At 31.0% G+C, this 14,397-nt stretch overlaps 2 protein-coding genes across 6 annotated transcripts in view; one reads left to right on the top strand and one right to left on the bottom strand.

Annotated features, from left to right (window-relative positions):
* The window catches only part of Efa6 (Exchange factor for Arf 6), a 208,559-nt gene extending 203,158 nt beyond the window's left edge, over nucleotides 1–5,401 (top strand). For all 4 annotated transcript variants that reach the window (XM_089632339.1, XM_089632342.1, XM_089632340.1 and 1 more), the window contains exon 22: nucleotides 4,519–5,401. In XM_089632339.1, the coding sequence (XP_089488465.1) occupies nucleotides 4,519–4,540 (22 nt within the window). In that variant the 3' untranslated portion in view covers nucleotides 4,541–5,401. The remainder of the gene's footprint in view (nucleotides 1–4,518) is intronic.
* A 2,275-nt stretch (nucleotides 5,402–7,676) lies between these two features.
* On the bottom strand, nucleotides 7,677–12,886 carry LOC149422894 (uncharacterized). 2 transcript variants are annotated; one of them, XM_089632760.1, is made up of 4 exons: nucleotides 12,491–12,886; nucleotides 9,072–9,152; nucleotides 8,388–8,545; nucleotides 7,677–8,236 (listed from the first exon to the last, which is right to left on the bottom strand). In XM_089632760.1, exons 1-4 carry the CDS (start codon nucleotides 12,609–12,611, stop codon nucleotides 8,072–8,074), a joined length of 525 nt encoding a protein of 174 aa, XP_089488886.1. In that variant the 5' UTR covers nucleotides 12,612–12,886; the 3' UTR covers nucleotides 7,677–8,071. The 2 variants fall into 2 exon arrangements, with proteins under 2 accessions (XP_089488886.1, XP_089488887.1); XM_089632761.1 differs by lacking the exon at nucleotides 9,072–9,152 and having other exon boundaries at nucleotides 12,491–12,883.
* Nucleotides 12,887–14,397: the final 1,511 nt, after the last annotated feature.

Genomic DNA, 14,397 nt, shown 5'->3' with positions numbered 1-14,397 from the left:
AGTATATCAATGCTTTAGGTTTTGACACTACAAAAGCACGCCACCGAACAAAGAATGACTGGACATAAAAATTACAGCTACAGCAACTATTTGTTTGTAAGTGAGGTTATGGCATTCTAGTTTTGACATTTCGAGAAGTAGTGATGTGTACGGACTATGTAGCTAGAAGTTGTTTGCGATGTAAGCACACAGCATAATCATTGGATACTTTGGTATTCCTGTGAACGAAGGGCCTTAGAGTACAGAGAGCACAATGACACGGAGATAACATGTTCCTTTGCATGTACACAACTGTTGGTTGTTCATGGTGGGAATAACTATTCACTAGATCGATATCTTCGCGCTTTTTGTATGAAGCAAATTGGTCCTAAAAAATCATAGATATGCCAATATATAGACAGTATAATTCTCATTCGGAACCTACTTATTATACTACACACCAATGAAAAACTCTGAAAGTTTATTCCATAGATTTTCAGAGTTTTTCATTGGTGGAAATAGTCAGGCAACAATATGACGTCACAATATTCACGGTTCCAATTTTCGATCGGAGTTATACCTCCTTGGTGGGAATGCATCTGTAGTTCAGTGGTTTAGAGCAACTGTCAGAATAGCATTCAAATTCTGGATGGGGTAATAACATATTTTTTTGTATGTTTTTCTAATGGATATAAATAATTTTACAAAATATTTTTTTTCAGTCTTTGATTATTATCATGGTGCTCTCTGCATTGTAAATATTGTCTTACAAACATTTTTAATTAAAATTATAGCAATAATATTATAATTGGCGGGTTCTTTTATTAATCTTATCTCTTAGCTTTAAATTAATTTATTACTAATGATAATATTTTTCCCTAATAAACATAAGACTGTTTCATAAGATTACTGCAAAATATTTTATTTAGATTTATGGATAAATACCAATTTATAATAAATCATGTATTCCATAAAATCGACCCCTAGGTAAAGTAGCAATGTTTATCTGCAAAGCTCTTATACTTACTATAAATAGGTGAAGAAGTTATTTTTTGTAGGTTTATCTCTAAATGTTCTGTAATATTTACATTATAACGATATTCACAGAAAAGGAATGAAAAAATAATTACTTTAATGCGTACGAAAAATTTTCTTTTTGTATTTTTATCTTTCAAAGTAACATAATAATTTTTATCACAACTTATTTAAAATTAAGACTAGTATGGTCTTACTGTTTAGGTGATAATATATACATTTTTGCAACTTGCAAGGTACAGGCAAATCATTTTAAAGAGCGCACTTTTGGTTGTATTTGTGCACACCGATAGTAACGAAAGTTAAAAAAAGTATTTCAAACCACTTTGGAATATCCGCCTCAGTCCCCTCTTACCCCCCCAGTAACTAAGATACGGGATACATAGCGATGTTTATCAATTAGAAATAATTAGTTTAAGTTTAGTCTCGCAATTGGATTCGACAATGTTAATATGTGTTTTTTTTTGTTTCATTCTAAGATCTTAAAAATAAGTAAGAAATAGATTTTTAATTTTGAATTTGCATCCTTACGTCAAGCGTTAAAAACGTAAATAGTAATTATTTTTTGATCCATCCAGTTCACTACTACACAAGCAAGAATCTCTTTAAATGATTTACCTGTATGTACATATAACATACTTGTTGAGTTTTAATCTGGATGAACAGAGCGTACATCATTGCAAATTGTTAAGTTCAAATTTGCAGATAAACTGCGTTACGTAATACAGGGTGTCCTGTGGTAAAGAACGCTAACTTCGGGAGGTGATTTTACATGACGGTAGAAGTAAAAAAGATAAATATATAAATTTTTTCGAAATTCAAACTTTTACCAATTCAAAAATATTTTTCCATAGAAGAATATTTATTTTCCCATACAAACAGTTCAACTTTTTTTACCTGAAAAATATCTTAAAACGTTGGAATTTCGAAAAAGTTATTAACTTTTTACTCGTACTACCATGTAGAATCCCCCTGAAGTTAGCGCACTTTACCCACGGACACCTGTATAATGTTTGAGTGGCAAGCGCTTCTAAGGTAATATTTATCTGTAGATAATCAGTCAACTTGGCCTTACATTACTTACATAGAGACTATCAATTCTAATCTGAAGGTCCAAGGATTATACTTATTGTATATAATAAACTTCAAACCATTTGTATGGTGTATTTTTTAACCCTCTATATTTCCCTATTCTTTTATATATATTTTATGCACTAAGACGTAATAAAGGTTCATTTCACTTATTTTAGACAAAAAATACGAGTTTATTTTTAAATCATTACTAATTTAATGAAAAACATTTTGCAAGCCGTGTCAACCGTGAATTCTACAAGATAAACGGAGAACTGTGATGAAATAACTGAATTTCCATAATATTTGGTTGTTTATAGTTTGCAAATCCCACGTCTTTTTCACATCCAGATTGCGAGAAAGAATTCAGAAATGGTTTTAATTGAAATAAAGCCAATATTATATGAATATTTGGGGTCAATCATCTTTGATACCTGTAATATTATAAAAATACATTGAAAAAGCAACATAATAAGTCATTTAAGAAAACTGATAAGATGGTAAAAACATAGACTGTGGAGAGTCCTGTCACACGTAAGTGAATTGATATTTGTGCACCGCAGCCCAGCAGCGGAAAACTGCCTTCCAAGTGATAGTTTTCTATGAAAATATTAAAATAAGAACTGATCAAATTATGCTGTCAACAAATTGGAAAAACTTAAAAATCACTTATCATAAATAAATCAAGTTAAACCTCCATAACAATTGGTGTACCACGGATTGAATGGTGAATTTACGGTACGCCTTCTTATATTAAACCCCTAACTTTAGACATTTGTAGTGGAAGATATAAAATATCTATTTCTTTAGCACAAGCATGACCTTTCATAATTTTTATTGGACATAACATTTTTTTAAATTCACCCCTACCGCATAACCAATAATTTACACAAATAATATGTTATTTTTAGTAAAAGATGTTGACAATCTTAGTATTTATGGGAACATTTCTGTACGGTTTATTATTAAGTTTGTTTATTTTCTGCCAATTTTTGTATCCTTGCATGGTTCTTGACATTGTTTTTGCTTGAATTTTTATTTTGACAAAAATAACACAGGTCTTGTATTTTTCTGCATGTCCACACAACAAAAGAACTGCTTTATCAAATCAAATAAACCAAAAAAAAAAATTGTCAGCCCAGTTGCGTAATGTTTTATATTAAAATATAGTTGATCACTGTTTATGATTTTTGCTTTCACTTTTTCCGAGATACAACCAATCAATATGATTCCCCTTGTTTTCTCAGTATATCGTTGGCTTGCTGTGAAGTCAACAAAATTCTTTTATACAATTTTTATTCAAAGTCAATTTATTGAAGCATGCATGTAAATTGTTTAAATCTAGTAAAAAAAATTGCAATTATGTGTATTCAGGCCTCACCGAGGAATGTAATCTCGATATCTCGGAATGTATTTTGTCTTAAAACATTAACTATTTTTTATCCCATTGACTTCTGTAAATGTAATCAAATAACAAAACATAATAATAATAATAAATTAAAAATATTGCATTGTATTTTTAAAAAGCTGGAAAATGTGGTTTTAAAGCAAGCCAACAATATGTTGTATTCACTGTTGTGCAACTAATATGCCAATTATAATATATACACACACAGCCTTACTAATAAAAGTGGTAAATATTTTATACAATTGGTAAACAACCGTGTATGTAAAAACCTTACTAATAGAAACTGACATTTAACGGCCGTAAAATACTTCATTGAAAGAGGGTTGTTTCTCTGTTGTATAAGCTTGAAATTTCCAAGGTATTGTAAATGTGCTATATATTTGTTTTTTTACCATTACCATTTTAGACAATAGATAAAATTAACTTTTAGATTTTTGTATTTAAAATATACTTGAATATTTATAAATTGGAATATTTTGATTTCAAACACGTGTTTTATGCCAAATGTCGAAACGATGTTGAAAAAAAATTATAATAATACCCAGAGAATAACCTAAAATGACATTTTGGATTCATTGATTGCACAATATAAACGTTGATTTCTTGGACTTATGATTACCTGCAGACCATTTATTTTATTAAAAAAACACTTTCATGGAATTCTTGTCCACGCGATAACAGTCAATTAAAAAATAATATGCATGTCAGAAATAATTTTTCAAGACAGGAACCTCATGCGTCAGTCTATCCAAAATGCAGCATTGCTCTTTCGCAGCCAGTTAAAGACATTTTTTAGAAATAATTCTAAAGCTTTTGTACAGTTTTTATTCAATGTGTAACTAAAACACTGTTTAATGGTTGGGAAGTGTTTTTTTTATTAGTAAGGCTGTTTATATAAATAAATCACCTAGAATTTCAAGTGTGTAATTTATTTTCAGTAGTGGAAAGACAATGTGTAAATAAGTGTCTGCCATTGTGAGGGAGGGAGGATTGCGGGTTTCTGATGTGATTATTTTGGGTTGCAGAGAGGCGGGCAGCAGCGGGTGAGAGTCGGCCCGGGAGCGGCGCGGCCGGTGTGACGGCTCGTGCTGCTTCATCTGATGAGAACGAGGTTTTCTGCCATTGAATGTCTGTAGCAGTGATGTGATACCCAACTTTTTTCCTCCGAGGTGCAAAATTTTCCTATTCAGAGTACCCGCAACGTCATCCGCAAATTAAATATACAATAATACCTACATGAACATTGATCATTTTTAGTTGCCAGTGCAAGAATACAATTGTTTTTAATATTACTGCTGGCAATATAAAGTGTAGCCGAAAACATGCTTTTTTTTATTCAGATATTTTTTTTGTTGATTTATGAAAGAAAAAGCGTTTTCCTGAGAAATCACATCACTGGTCACTGGTCTAGTGTAAAGTCTGCCATTGAGAACTCTCACGTTTTGGTTCATTGTAAATAATTCCATACAACGCAACATTTCCATTGAATTGAATGAATCCAAAAGGAGTCTTTGAAAAATTCTAGTTTGTAAATGAAGTCATAGTTAAGGGCTATTTTATATAATATTGTACAGTCGCTCCCAAATTATGTTATGAAATATAATGATTACTCTAGGTTTTTAATAAAATTGTTGTACAAGCCAAATAAATTTGATTGAAATGTTGGACTAATTTATTTATTAGCAATTGCCACTCAGTTTTGAAACTTGCTCTATTTACTAAATGTGTATTTTTCTAATAATAATATTTATATTACGAATGTAGGAACATTTTGACCCTTGTAACTGCGGTCCTATATTATATTTATAAATAATGTATACTCCGTTATTAAGAAGATTGTACATTTGGAATTTTCTACATTCTCACTTATGATACATATACCAATATGACAAATTAAACATTTACATTACATTATATTATTGTAATTACTTCTAGGAATGAGTTATTGAATTTACAGAAAGGCTGAAACTGCATTCAAAATCCAACAATTATTTATTACAAATTAAAATGCTAATTTTTAAACTGTCTTTTATTTATGTATTATATTACTACGGGAAGTTAGGAACATTTATTTAAAATATTGAACTGCCCAGGGCCAGTTGAATTATGGCATTTGCCAGTTGGATTATTCAGATCAGACCACCAAACATAGCTAAAGCCTTCTCATCTTGGGAGACTCTTTCACTCTAGAAAACAAATATACTGTGCAGAAATAATATACTGTTACATAAAGGATATGTAAACAAAGTGTGTGAATCCTTCTACTTGTCTTAAATCTATGGTTTCGGTGTATGCCACCTCCAGTACATAGGCGTTGACCATTGTGCAATCCTGGAATTTTTTGGGATACATCGGTTGCCAAACCTGCAATGCGATCACAAAACCTGGAAGTTCAAATCTATGAATAATCGAAAAGCAACTTCCGATCCTGTACTTTTTGTCTTGGGGACAAGATTGACAAGGCCATTCAATAGGACTGACAAGCAGTGATGGCAACTCGATTTTCAAATTAAAGCTAAACATCTCCCGAAAAAGAGCTAAAACCTTGTACAGAGTTGGCACCAAAATAGTGCCTGAAATTTTTATTTCCCTAAATTACTCTAGATTTGTATGGTGGGGTATTTTCCATTTGCTCAATACTAAATACTCCACAATATTTCCAGAATTCTTAATTTTTTCAGGAATTCCAGAGAATTTTCTTTCAAAAGTAATTCGAAATTTAAAACCAAAATTTCCCTAGATTTTTTCCTTTTCCCTAAAAGATACTTTTTTCCCCTATTTTGTATTAAAAGAGGAGCTAGATTATCTGAAAAAACGAGCTAAGAAGCTAAGCCAATTTTTTGGAGCTGATGGCTTCAATTTAGAGCTAAATCGAGCTTTAAAGGAGCTGGGTTGGCAACACTGCTGACAAGAAGATTATTTGTTAGAATTCATGTTGAGATGAGTTGCTGCAGACAAGCTGTCTTCAACTACGCTGCAATCGGTATCACACCATTCCATATTTAAGCAAGCCCCTTTTTGCCGGACAGTTTAATTTAGGATGTAATTTTACAGAACATAAATCTTAAATGCGTAACTCTTTCTGTTTAACAAACACCCAATCCTTTACAGAACATTAGTTTGTATTTTACAAATCAATTTTATTAATTTTTGCCACCTAATCCCGCATTATTTACATTTTATTAGCGGTAACAATACAAATCATTTATATTTTATTAGCGGTAACAATACATATAATTTATGTTTTACTAGCGATAACAATACATATCATTTATATTTTATTAGCGGTAACAATACATATCATTTATGTTTTACTAGCGATAACAATACATATCACTTATATTTTATTAGCGGTAACAATCCTGGGCTCATTTATAAAAGCCCTATGAAGTTTGGGTACAGGCCAAACAAACCTGAAGGGGTTCTGGATTTAAATAAGGGTCCCATATTAAAATGCTTTCTAAGAAAATCCCTTGTGGTTTGAAACTATACCTAATATTATATACAAAATAAATCACCAACTACTGTTGACTTAATTTATTTTTTGCACGTCATTATTATTATGGTAGAAAACTAATAAAACCTTGTTAACCTTTGAAATTCCAAGCTCCCGTGACCTAATCCCACTGTAGTGTGCTGAAGGTAAATCCCACAGACAGAAAGCATTTTTTTTTCAGATTACCAATTGGATATGTCGAAGCCCAACACATACAAATTTATAGTGAGCACAGGTACCTTGTACTTTAGTTAACAGAAGAATATTATTGTTGCTAACTTACTTACCAATGCTTCTTTTGTTTTATTTTTCCTACATTTGTTACTAAAATTTTGTTTATTTTTGTCTACCGGTCTCGAAACAACCGTGTCATTAACTTTTCTTTTTGGGTTTAAATTTAATGTTATTATTATATTAAGTTTACACATATGTACTTTTTTAAATGATGTAATTGTAAAGCTGCACATCTTGATACTACAGGAATGCCCTAGTGAGATGTGCAGAGTATGTTTTTTATGTTAAAAACTGTTTTTTGAATAAATAAATAAATTGTATCCGATGGGTACATCTGGCACTTAAGGTAATAATGAAATATACAAAAGTACTGATTTTTTTAAATAAATATGTACGGCTGATTTGATGTTTTCAGGAAAGGAACTTACAGGATTCAGTAAAAATGCATAAATATTATTAATTTTATAATAAATTTGAATGTTCATAATTTTTTCACAACAAAATAATATAATATCTAAGCTGTAACAAACAAAAATAAAAATCATTTTCAAAATAATATCACAACCCGTAAGCTGCTCAAATAATTTTGCTAATAATGATACCATTATCGCAGTACTGGGTTATTTATGATTACCAAATAAACGTGTTTTTACTTCCTTTTTGTTGAGGAAACTCCTGAAAGTCCTCTAATCTCACACTGGATGTTTACCAACGCGCAAAAAACTAACAAAAATGACAATGTAAGCTTACAGGTTAAATAAATAGATATTTGTCATAATTTTTTATATCATGTTTTGCCAAAAAAGCAACAGGTAACACCTCCATAGTAAAATGCAATAGAAGTAATTTTATTTCTTTGCGGGAACTGTATCACTGATCCATTTCAAGTAAGCCGGATTACCATTATCTATGGGGACTGTTATCACTTCACAGACATCATATGGGTGGTTCTCCTTCACAAAAGTAATGAGTTCATCCACCCGGGATGTCCTGGTTTTGATCATCAAGAGAGCCTGCAATATTAATTCATAGTGTAATGAAATGTTAATAAAATGTCTTCTTTTCTGAATTTTCGTATTAGGCCGCTATGTCATCAGGGAAAATTTTAATGGACGCAGCAGACTGTTTTATAATGAAAGATAGAACAAAGTGATTTATACATGCCTCATTATCCTCGTTAATTTCGCCTTTCCACTCATAAATGGATATAATTTTAGGAACTATGTTGACGCAAGCAGCCAGCTTATGTTCAACTAATTTACGTCCAAGAGTTCTGCCTACTTCGTCACTGGGAACAGTGACGTAGGCGATGGAATGTACCCCTGAAATAATGTTTACCATTAGACATCTTCAGACTTTATTGCATGTAAACAAGAAGTTCCAATTGGAGGGGTTTAGGATCACATGGGCCTATTTAAAAAAACATAGTTTTGAGATAAACACAAATAAAGATTGACATGCTCATATGCCCAACTGATAAGACAAGGCTGCTTGTACGAGAGCAGCCAGGGTTGCCAGGCTGTATGTGCGAGATAGAGAATTATGTCACTAATAAATATGATTATAGCATTACCGAAACCAAACTTAGCTAAAAACACCAGTTTTTGTAGGTAGGCCGCTGTGATCCTAAGCCCCTGAATTGTGCTGCTAAGATACAATTAAATGGCTGGTAAAGTGTGTTGTTTGGGCAAAAAGTAAGCGCACATCCTAATACCCGAAAAAGGGTGTTGCCAGGAAACAAAATCCACCTATCTTGATGTGTAGTGTAAACCTCTTGAAATGGTGCTATAAATATATTACAATATTTGGATGGGACAATACGAAATTATAATAAGAAAAAAAACTTACCAACATCACTCTCTTTTTCACAAAATTCTGGTGATGATGGAGGAGACGCGGGGGATTCTGGCCTGTCTAATAATGACCTCGCTAAATATCAAATTAAGTAACCAAAAATATTAAATAAATAATAAAATCGGGAATTATTTCCCCAACTGCTGCACTTTAAGGCACAGATTTTTGAAATTACACTTTTTTTCGACAATTACCACAAGAAACAACTATTTAGATGCACAAAATAGGTTATTAGGTTCAAAGAAGTCGTGGAAGCCCAAGGAAGACATGGCACGATCAAGTCGGAATAATAGAAGAGTATGTATGAATGTGAATGAGGCAACGAGTGTGTACCAAGACCGAGTTGTTTGGCGGTCTGTCCTCTCTGCCTACCTCTCGCAAGTTTCACTCGATGCAAAAATGGCCACAAAGGGATCGTTTTATAAGGTAAATTATGAAACTCGATTGAATAAAAATGGAATTATGCTTTTTTTACCATCTATCCCAACGTAAATCGTTGTTTCCTGTAGTAATTAAGTTGAACCGAGGTGCTATTTCCATAATCGTAAAAGTGTGGAGTTTAGGGAAATATTTACCATAATATCAATTAAATTATAGGCAAGCTGGGTCAATCCGCACCAAATCATCCAGGCCATGTCACCCACCATCTCAGATTTTGATGAAACTTTAAATTTTTAATCCTTCCATATAGATAAGAAAATATACCAAATTTTACCTTCCTACCTCAACTCGTTTTTTTTTTATGGGCAGTTGAAGTTTGGGCAAAATAAGCGTTTTTACATATTCCGAGCACTCCGGAAGAGCTTGTACCTTCAATGAAAAAAAATTGTATCTTTGTCATTTATAGTGCAAATGCAAAGAAAATTTTCAATATTATCAAGAAAACTATGCTGATTGCAGAAAAAAATAAATAAACCCTTTACATTTATCTACTTGACTTTAAAAAATTACCAAAAGTAATTTTTTAAGTAATTTTTGGGACGGAAAAGGTACTTTACAAAAAAGCAATATCTCGGGAAGGTAGAGTGTGAAGTAATTTTTTTTTTTATTCATATCTACAAATAGCATAGAATCACATACAAAAATAAAATTCATGGCATTTTACTTGCTTCTATAAATAAAATCCATTTTAAACTTTTTTCAAACTTTTTGTAATTTTTTTTTATTCTTATCTACAATAAACATAGTACAACCTAAAAAAATAAAACTCCTGGTATTTTGTGTGCTTCACAGTGTAGAAACGTTTTTAAAATAAGAAATCTTTATCATACAGAATTGTTCTAGGTTTTTTTAAATCTAGATACAAAAATAAATAAAATCCATTTTAAACTTTTTTCAAACTTTTGGTGATTTTTTTTATATCTATTTTTAGTTTGTAATTGGGCAAGTTATAGTTTAGGTATATAGCTAGTAATATAGGTTGAATGAATGGACTAATATCAAAGAAACAGTCCTAGAGACAAGTCACTACATGGAAATGATGTATCTGCAACAAGAACAAGACAGAACATGAAAATTACTATCTGCCTCATCACTAAGTTTGCAGGATACTACATGCTTTGTTTCCTCTGACATGCTTAGTTCTGAGTCAGCTTCAAAGCAGTGATCATCTATATAAATACAGTAGTTGTTTCATGTTATGGTGTACGTTGTTAAAATGTCTCTAATCGAAACAAGTTTAGTTAAATGTAGTGTGGGACAACATAATGGTACTGAATGTCACAAAAAAAGTTATACTAAGTCAGAGAAATTAACGAGTGTGGATTTGTTAAGTGAATTTGAAAAAAAGCTTATTCAACAAAGAAGTTTTGTATCTACAGACTTGGTTTTCAACATTTGTGAGCACCACAGAATATTTAACTTAAATAAATATGAAACATTTCAAAAAGCTTGTTTTGACCCGTTCCAAAGCCACAAAAGGAAAATTACAAAAACTTTAAGAACAGTATCCTTGGAATTTTCAGAGAACATTAATACCATTCTAAAAGTAACTAATAAAGCAATCCCTGGACAAAAAATTTGTAATGCATGCAGAGCAAAAATTAGTAAGAGCCTAAGTATGGTACAAATTTGTACAAACTCTTATGTAGCTTGCGTATATGACAACCATTGGTTTTTTGGACTTGTGGTTTCCAAAGATGAAGACGAGTGTGATGTATCAATCAAGTTTATGCATCCTTTTGGCCCAGCTCCATCCTTTTACTGGCCACATCAAAAAGAAGATATTTGTTTTGTTCCACTACAAAATATTTTTAATATCGTTGACCCTCCCACAACAAAAGGTTCAGGAAGAGCTTATCATGCTGATCAAAAGTTCAACCATCTTATGGGTCAGATCAAGAATAAAAGTAAAAAATGAACTTGAACATTTATTTGTAAACAATATTATTGTAATGTACTTTCATTTAACCTAATCCTACATTGCCTGTTTTATTTTTATTGTATTTGTTTTTTAAAGAGTTAACTTTGTATTGAAAAGAGTTAAAAAGTTGATCTTGTTATAAAATATTGCTATGGTGTATGCATTCAGGGTAAGGAACAAGGTACATTATTTTGTTGGTGCCTTAAGCTTACATTGCAAGCTCACCAGCATGTTGTAAAGGACCGAATAAGTTTGACTTTTTTTATTTGCAAATACAGTATCTAGATTTTAAAAAACTTGGAACAATTCTGTATAATTAAGATTTCTCATTTTAAAAACGTTTCTACACTGTGAAGCACACAAAATACCAGGAGTTTTATTTTTTTAGGTTGTACTATGTTTATTGTAGATAAGAATAAAAAAAAAATTACAAAAAGTTTGAAAAAAGTTTAAAATGGATTTTATTTATTGAAGCAAGTAAAATGCCATGAATTTTATTTTTGTATGTGATTCTATGCTATTTGTAGATATGAATAAAAAAAAAATTACTTCATTAACATTGTACCTTCCCGAGATATTGCTTTTTTGTAAAGTACCTTTTCCGTCCCAAAAATTACTTAAAAAATTACTTTTGGTAATTTTTTAAAGTCAAGTAGATAAATGTAAAGGGTTTATTTATTTTTTTCTGCAATCAGCATAGTTTTCTTGATAATATTGAAAATTTTCATTGCATTTGCACTATAAATGACAAAGATACAATTTTTTTTCATTGAAGGTACAAGCTCTTCCGGAGTGCTCGGAATATGTAAAAACGCTTATTTTGCCCAAACTTCAACTGCCCATAAAAAAAAAACGAGTTGAGGTAGGAAGGTAAAATTTGGTATATTTTCTTATCTATATGGAAGGATTAAAAATTTAAAGTTTCATCAAAATCTGAGATGGTGGGTGACAAATCCAAAATTTTCTGGATGATTTGGTGCGGATTGACCCAGCTGCAAAATCTGTGGATTTTTCATGAAGTAACATTATAATATCTTATTTAACTTCTCACCTTTAATATTACATTCGCCTTCAGTTCTAGACATTTTATTGTTGCAAGCAGCGGATACCGGGCGGCGAAACGAAGTAAGAATTAATCCAAGGAAGATTCTAGTGTTCAATGAAAATTTCATTTCACTAATTAGTTTAGTGTCGATTTCTTTGATACCGTCTCAAAGGGTTTATTTGTTTTGACAGGTTAAAAAGAAAATATTGCACGTTTGCCTAAAGAATCTACTATCAAAACAAAATATTATCTGAGAACATAAATAAACCACTCTCTCTGAGAATCTGACAGAAGATAACCATAGATTGAGACTTCTTGCTTGTCATAAATAAACCACCCCTTCTTGTAAAACGTGCCACACAAGTTCGTGACTTCTAAAAAGAATAAAATGAAATTATTATTTATTTTTTATCGTCATTAGTTCAGGTTCACACACTGCGCTTTAAAATTTGAATAATAAAATTAGAACTTATAAATTTTTTTTTTTTTTTTTTTTAAACTTCCGATTTAGTTGTCCGGGTTAAGTCTTCCCCAAAGGAAAAACTTAACCCTTCCACTCACTTTTCCACAAACGATCAGCTAGTCAATCAACACTATGTAAGTGCATTATATAAGTAAAATAAATACAAAACAATACAAGAACAACAACACGTCAAATCACCAGATATCAAATGGGAAAAAAAATTCACCGTCTCCAGATATTTTCATATCAGAGGGTTCGGCTCGGTAGAACTTCTAACAGGGCCTATAAATCCTACTGATCCCTCAACATAAATATTTAAAAAATCTTTTGTTATCCTACATGTATTCAAAATGACCGACTTTTGCATCTTTATATATAAATTTTTTGATAGATCTAATACGCCTAAATTTTTAATTAGAGAGCTAGGTATAATGCCAGTAGCCGAAATAACGAATGGTAATATTTTTATAGTCTGAGAATGCCAAATTCTTTTTATTTCATTTCCTAAATCTGTGTATTTTCTTATTTTTTCACTAACAGATTTTTGAATATTACAGGAATTTGGAATAGCAACATCAATGATATAAGTTATTTTTTTAATTTTGTCATGTAAAACTATATCGGGTCTATTATGACTAATCGCTCGGTCTGTTAGTATAGTTTTATCATAATATATTTTATAAAATTCGTTTTCTAAAAATGAATTTGGTTCGTATTCATAATATGGTACTACATTACGGCAGTCAATCAAGTTATGTTTAATTACCAAATTTTAGTGAATTATTTTTAAAACTTGATTGTGCCTAAATGTATACTCGGACGGTGCTAATATAGAACATCCCGATATGATATGTTCTATAGTTTCCGGAAAAGCCAAACATTTTCTACACAAATCATCAATTTGATTTGTATCTTTGATTATATGCTTTCTATAATTTTTAGTATTAATGACTCTATCCTGAATTGCAAGCATAAATCCTTCTATTTCTGCGCTCAACTCTCCAATACTCAACCATTTGTTTGACTTAATTTTGTCAACATACGTTTGGTTGAGATAATTGAAGTGTTTTGCGTGTAAAATTTTATTTGACCAGGAATCTAATAATTCCTGGTTGGGATTTATAAAAATGTTGGCATTCTCATCGTATAAATTTAAAGGTGTAATATTTCTATCTGCCTTGCAAATTATTTTGTGCATTTCTGAGCTATGAGCTTTCCTATGGAAAAAAGTTCTTAGCATTTCTACCTGATTATGTTTCAAAGAAGTTATTTTGACTATACCTCTACCTCCTAAATTTCTAGGTAAATTAACTCGTTCTATAGCTGAATTTGGATGATGGTAATTAAACTTTGTTAGCGTAGTTCTAAGTTATAATATTATTATTCTAAAAACAAATCTCAAAATTTAAAAAATACCTCAATTAACATAACATGCATCAGATAATAATAA

Source organism: Hesperophylax consimilis, chromosome 6 (genome assembly GCF_061612785.1).
Source record: "Hesperophylax consimilis isolate HC1 chromosome 6, BYU_Hcon_1.0, whole genome shotgun sequence".
Taxonomy (NCBI): domain Eukaryota; kingdom Metazoa; phylum Arthropoda; class Insecta; order Trichoptera; family Limnephilidae; genus Hesperophylax; species Hesperophylax consimilis.
The sequence above is the reverse complement of the archived record's forward strand: the minus strand, read 5'-3'. Positions and strand labels throughout refer to the sequence as shown.

Excerpts from the sequence above, each read along its gene's own strand:
- LOC149422894 (XM_089632760.1), bottom strand. The coding sequence starts at position 12,611 with ATGAAATTTTCATTGAACACTAGAATCTTCCTTGGATTAATTCTTACT. Across the intron at positions 8,546-9,071 it reads TGAAAAAGAGAGTGATGTTG|GGGTACATTCCATCGCCTAC; the intron begins GTAAGTTTTTTT and ends ACATTATTTCAG. Across the intron at positions 8,237-8,387 it reads AAATTAACGAGGATAATGAG|GCTCTCTTGATGATCAAAAC; the intron begins GCATGTATAAAT and ends TTAATATTGCAG.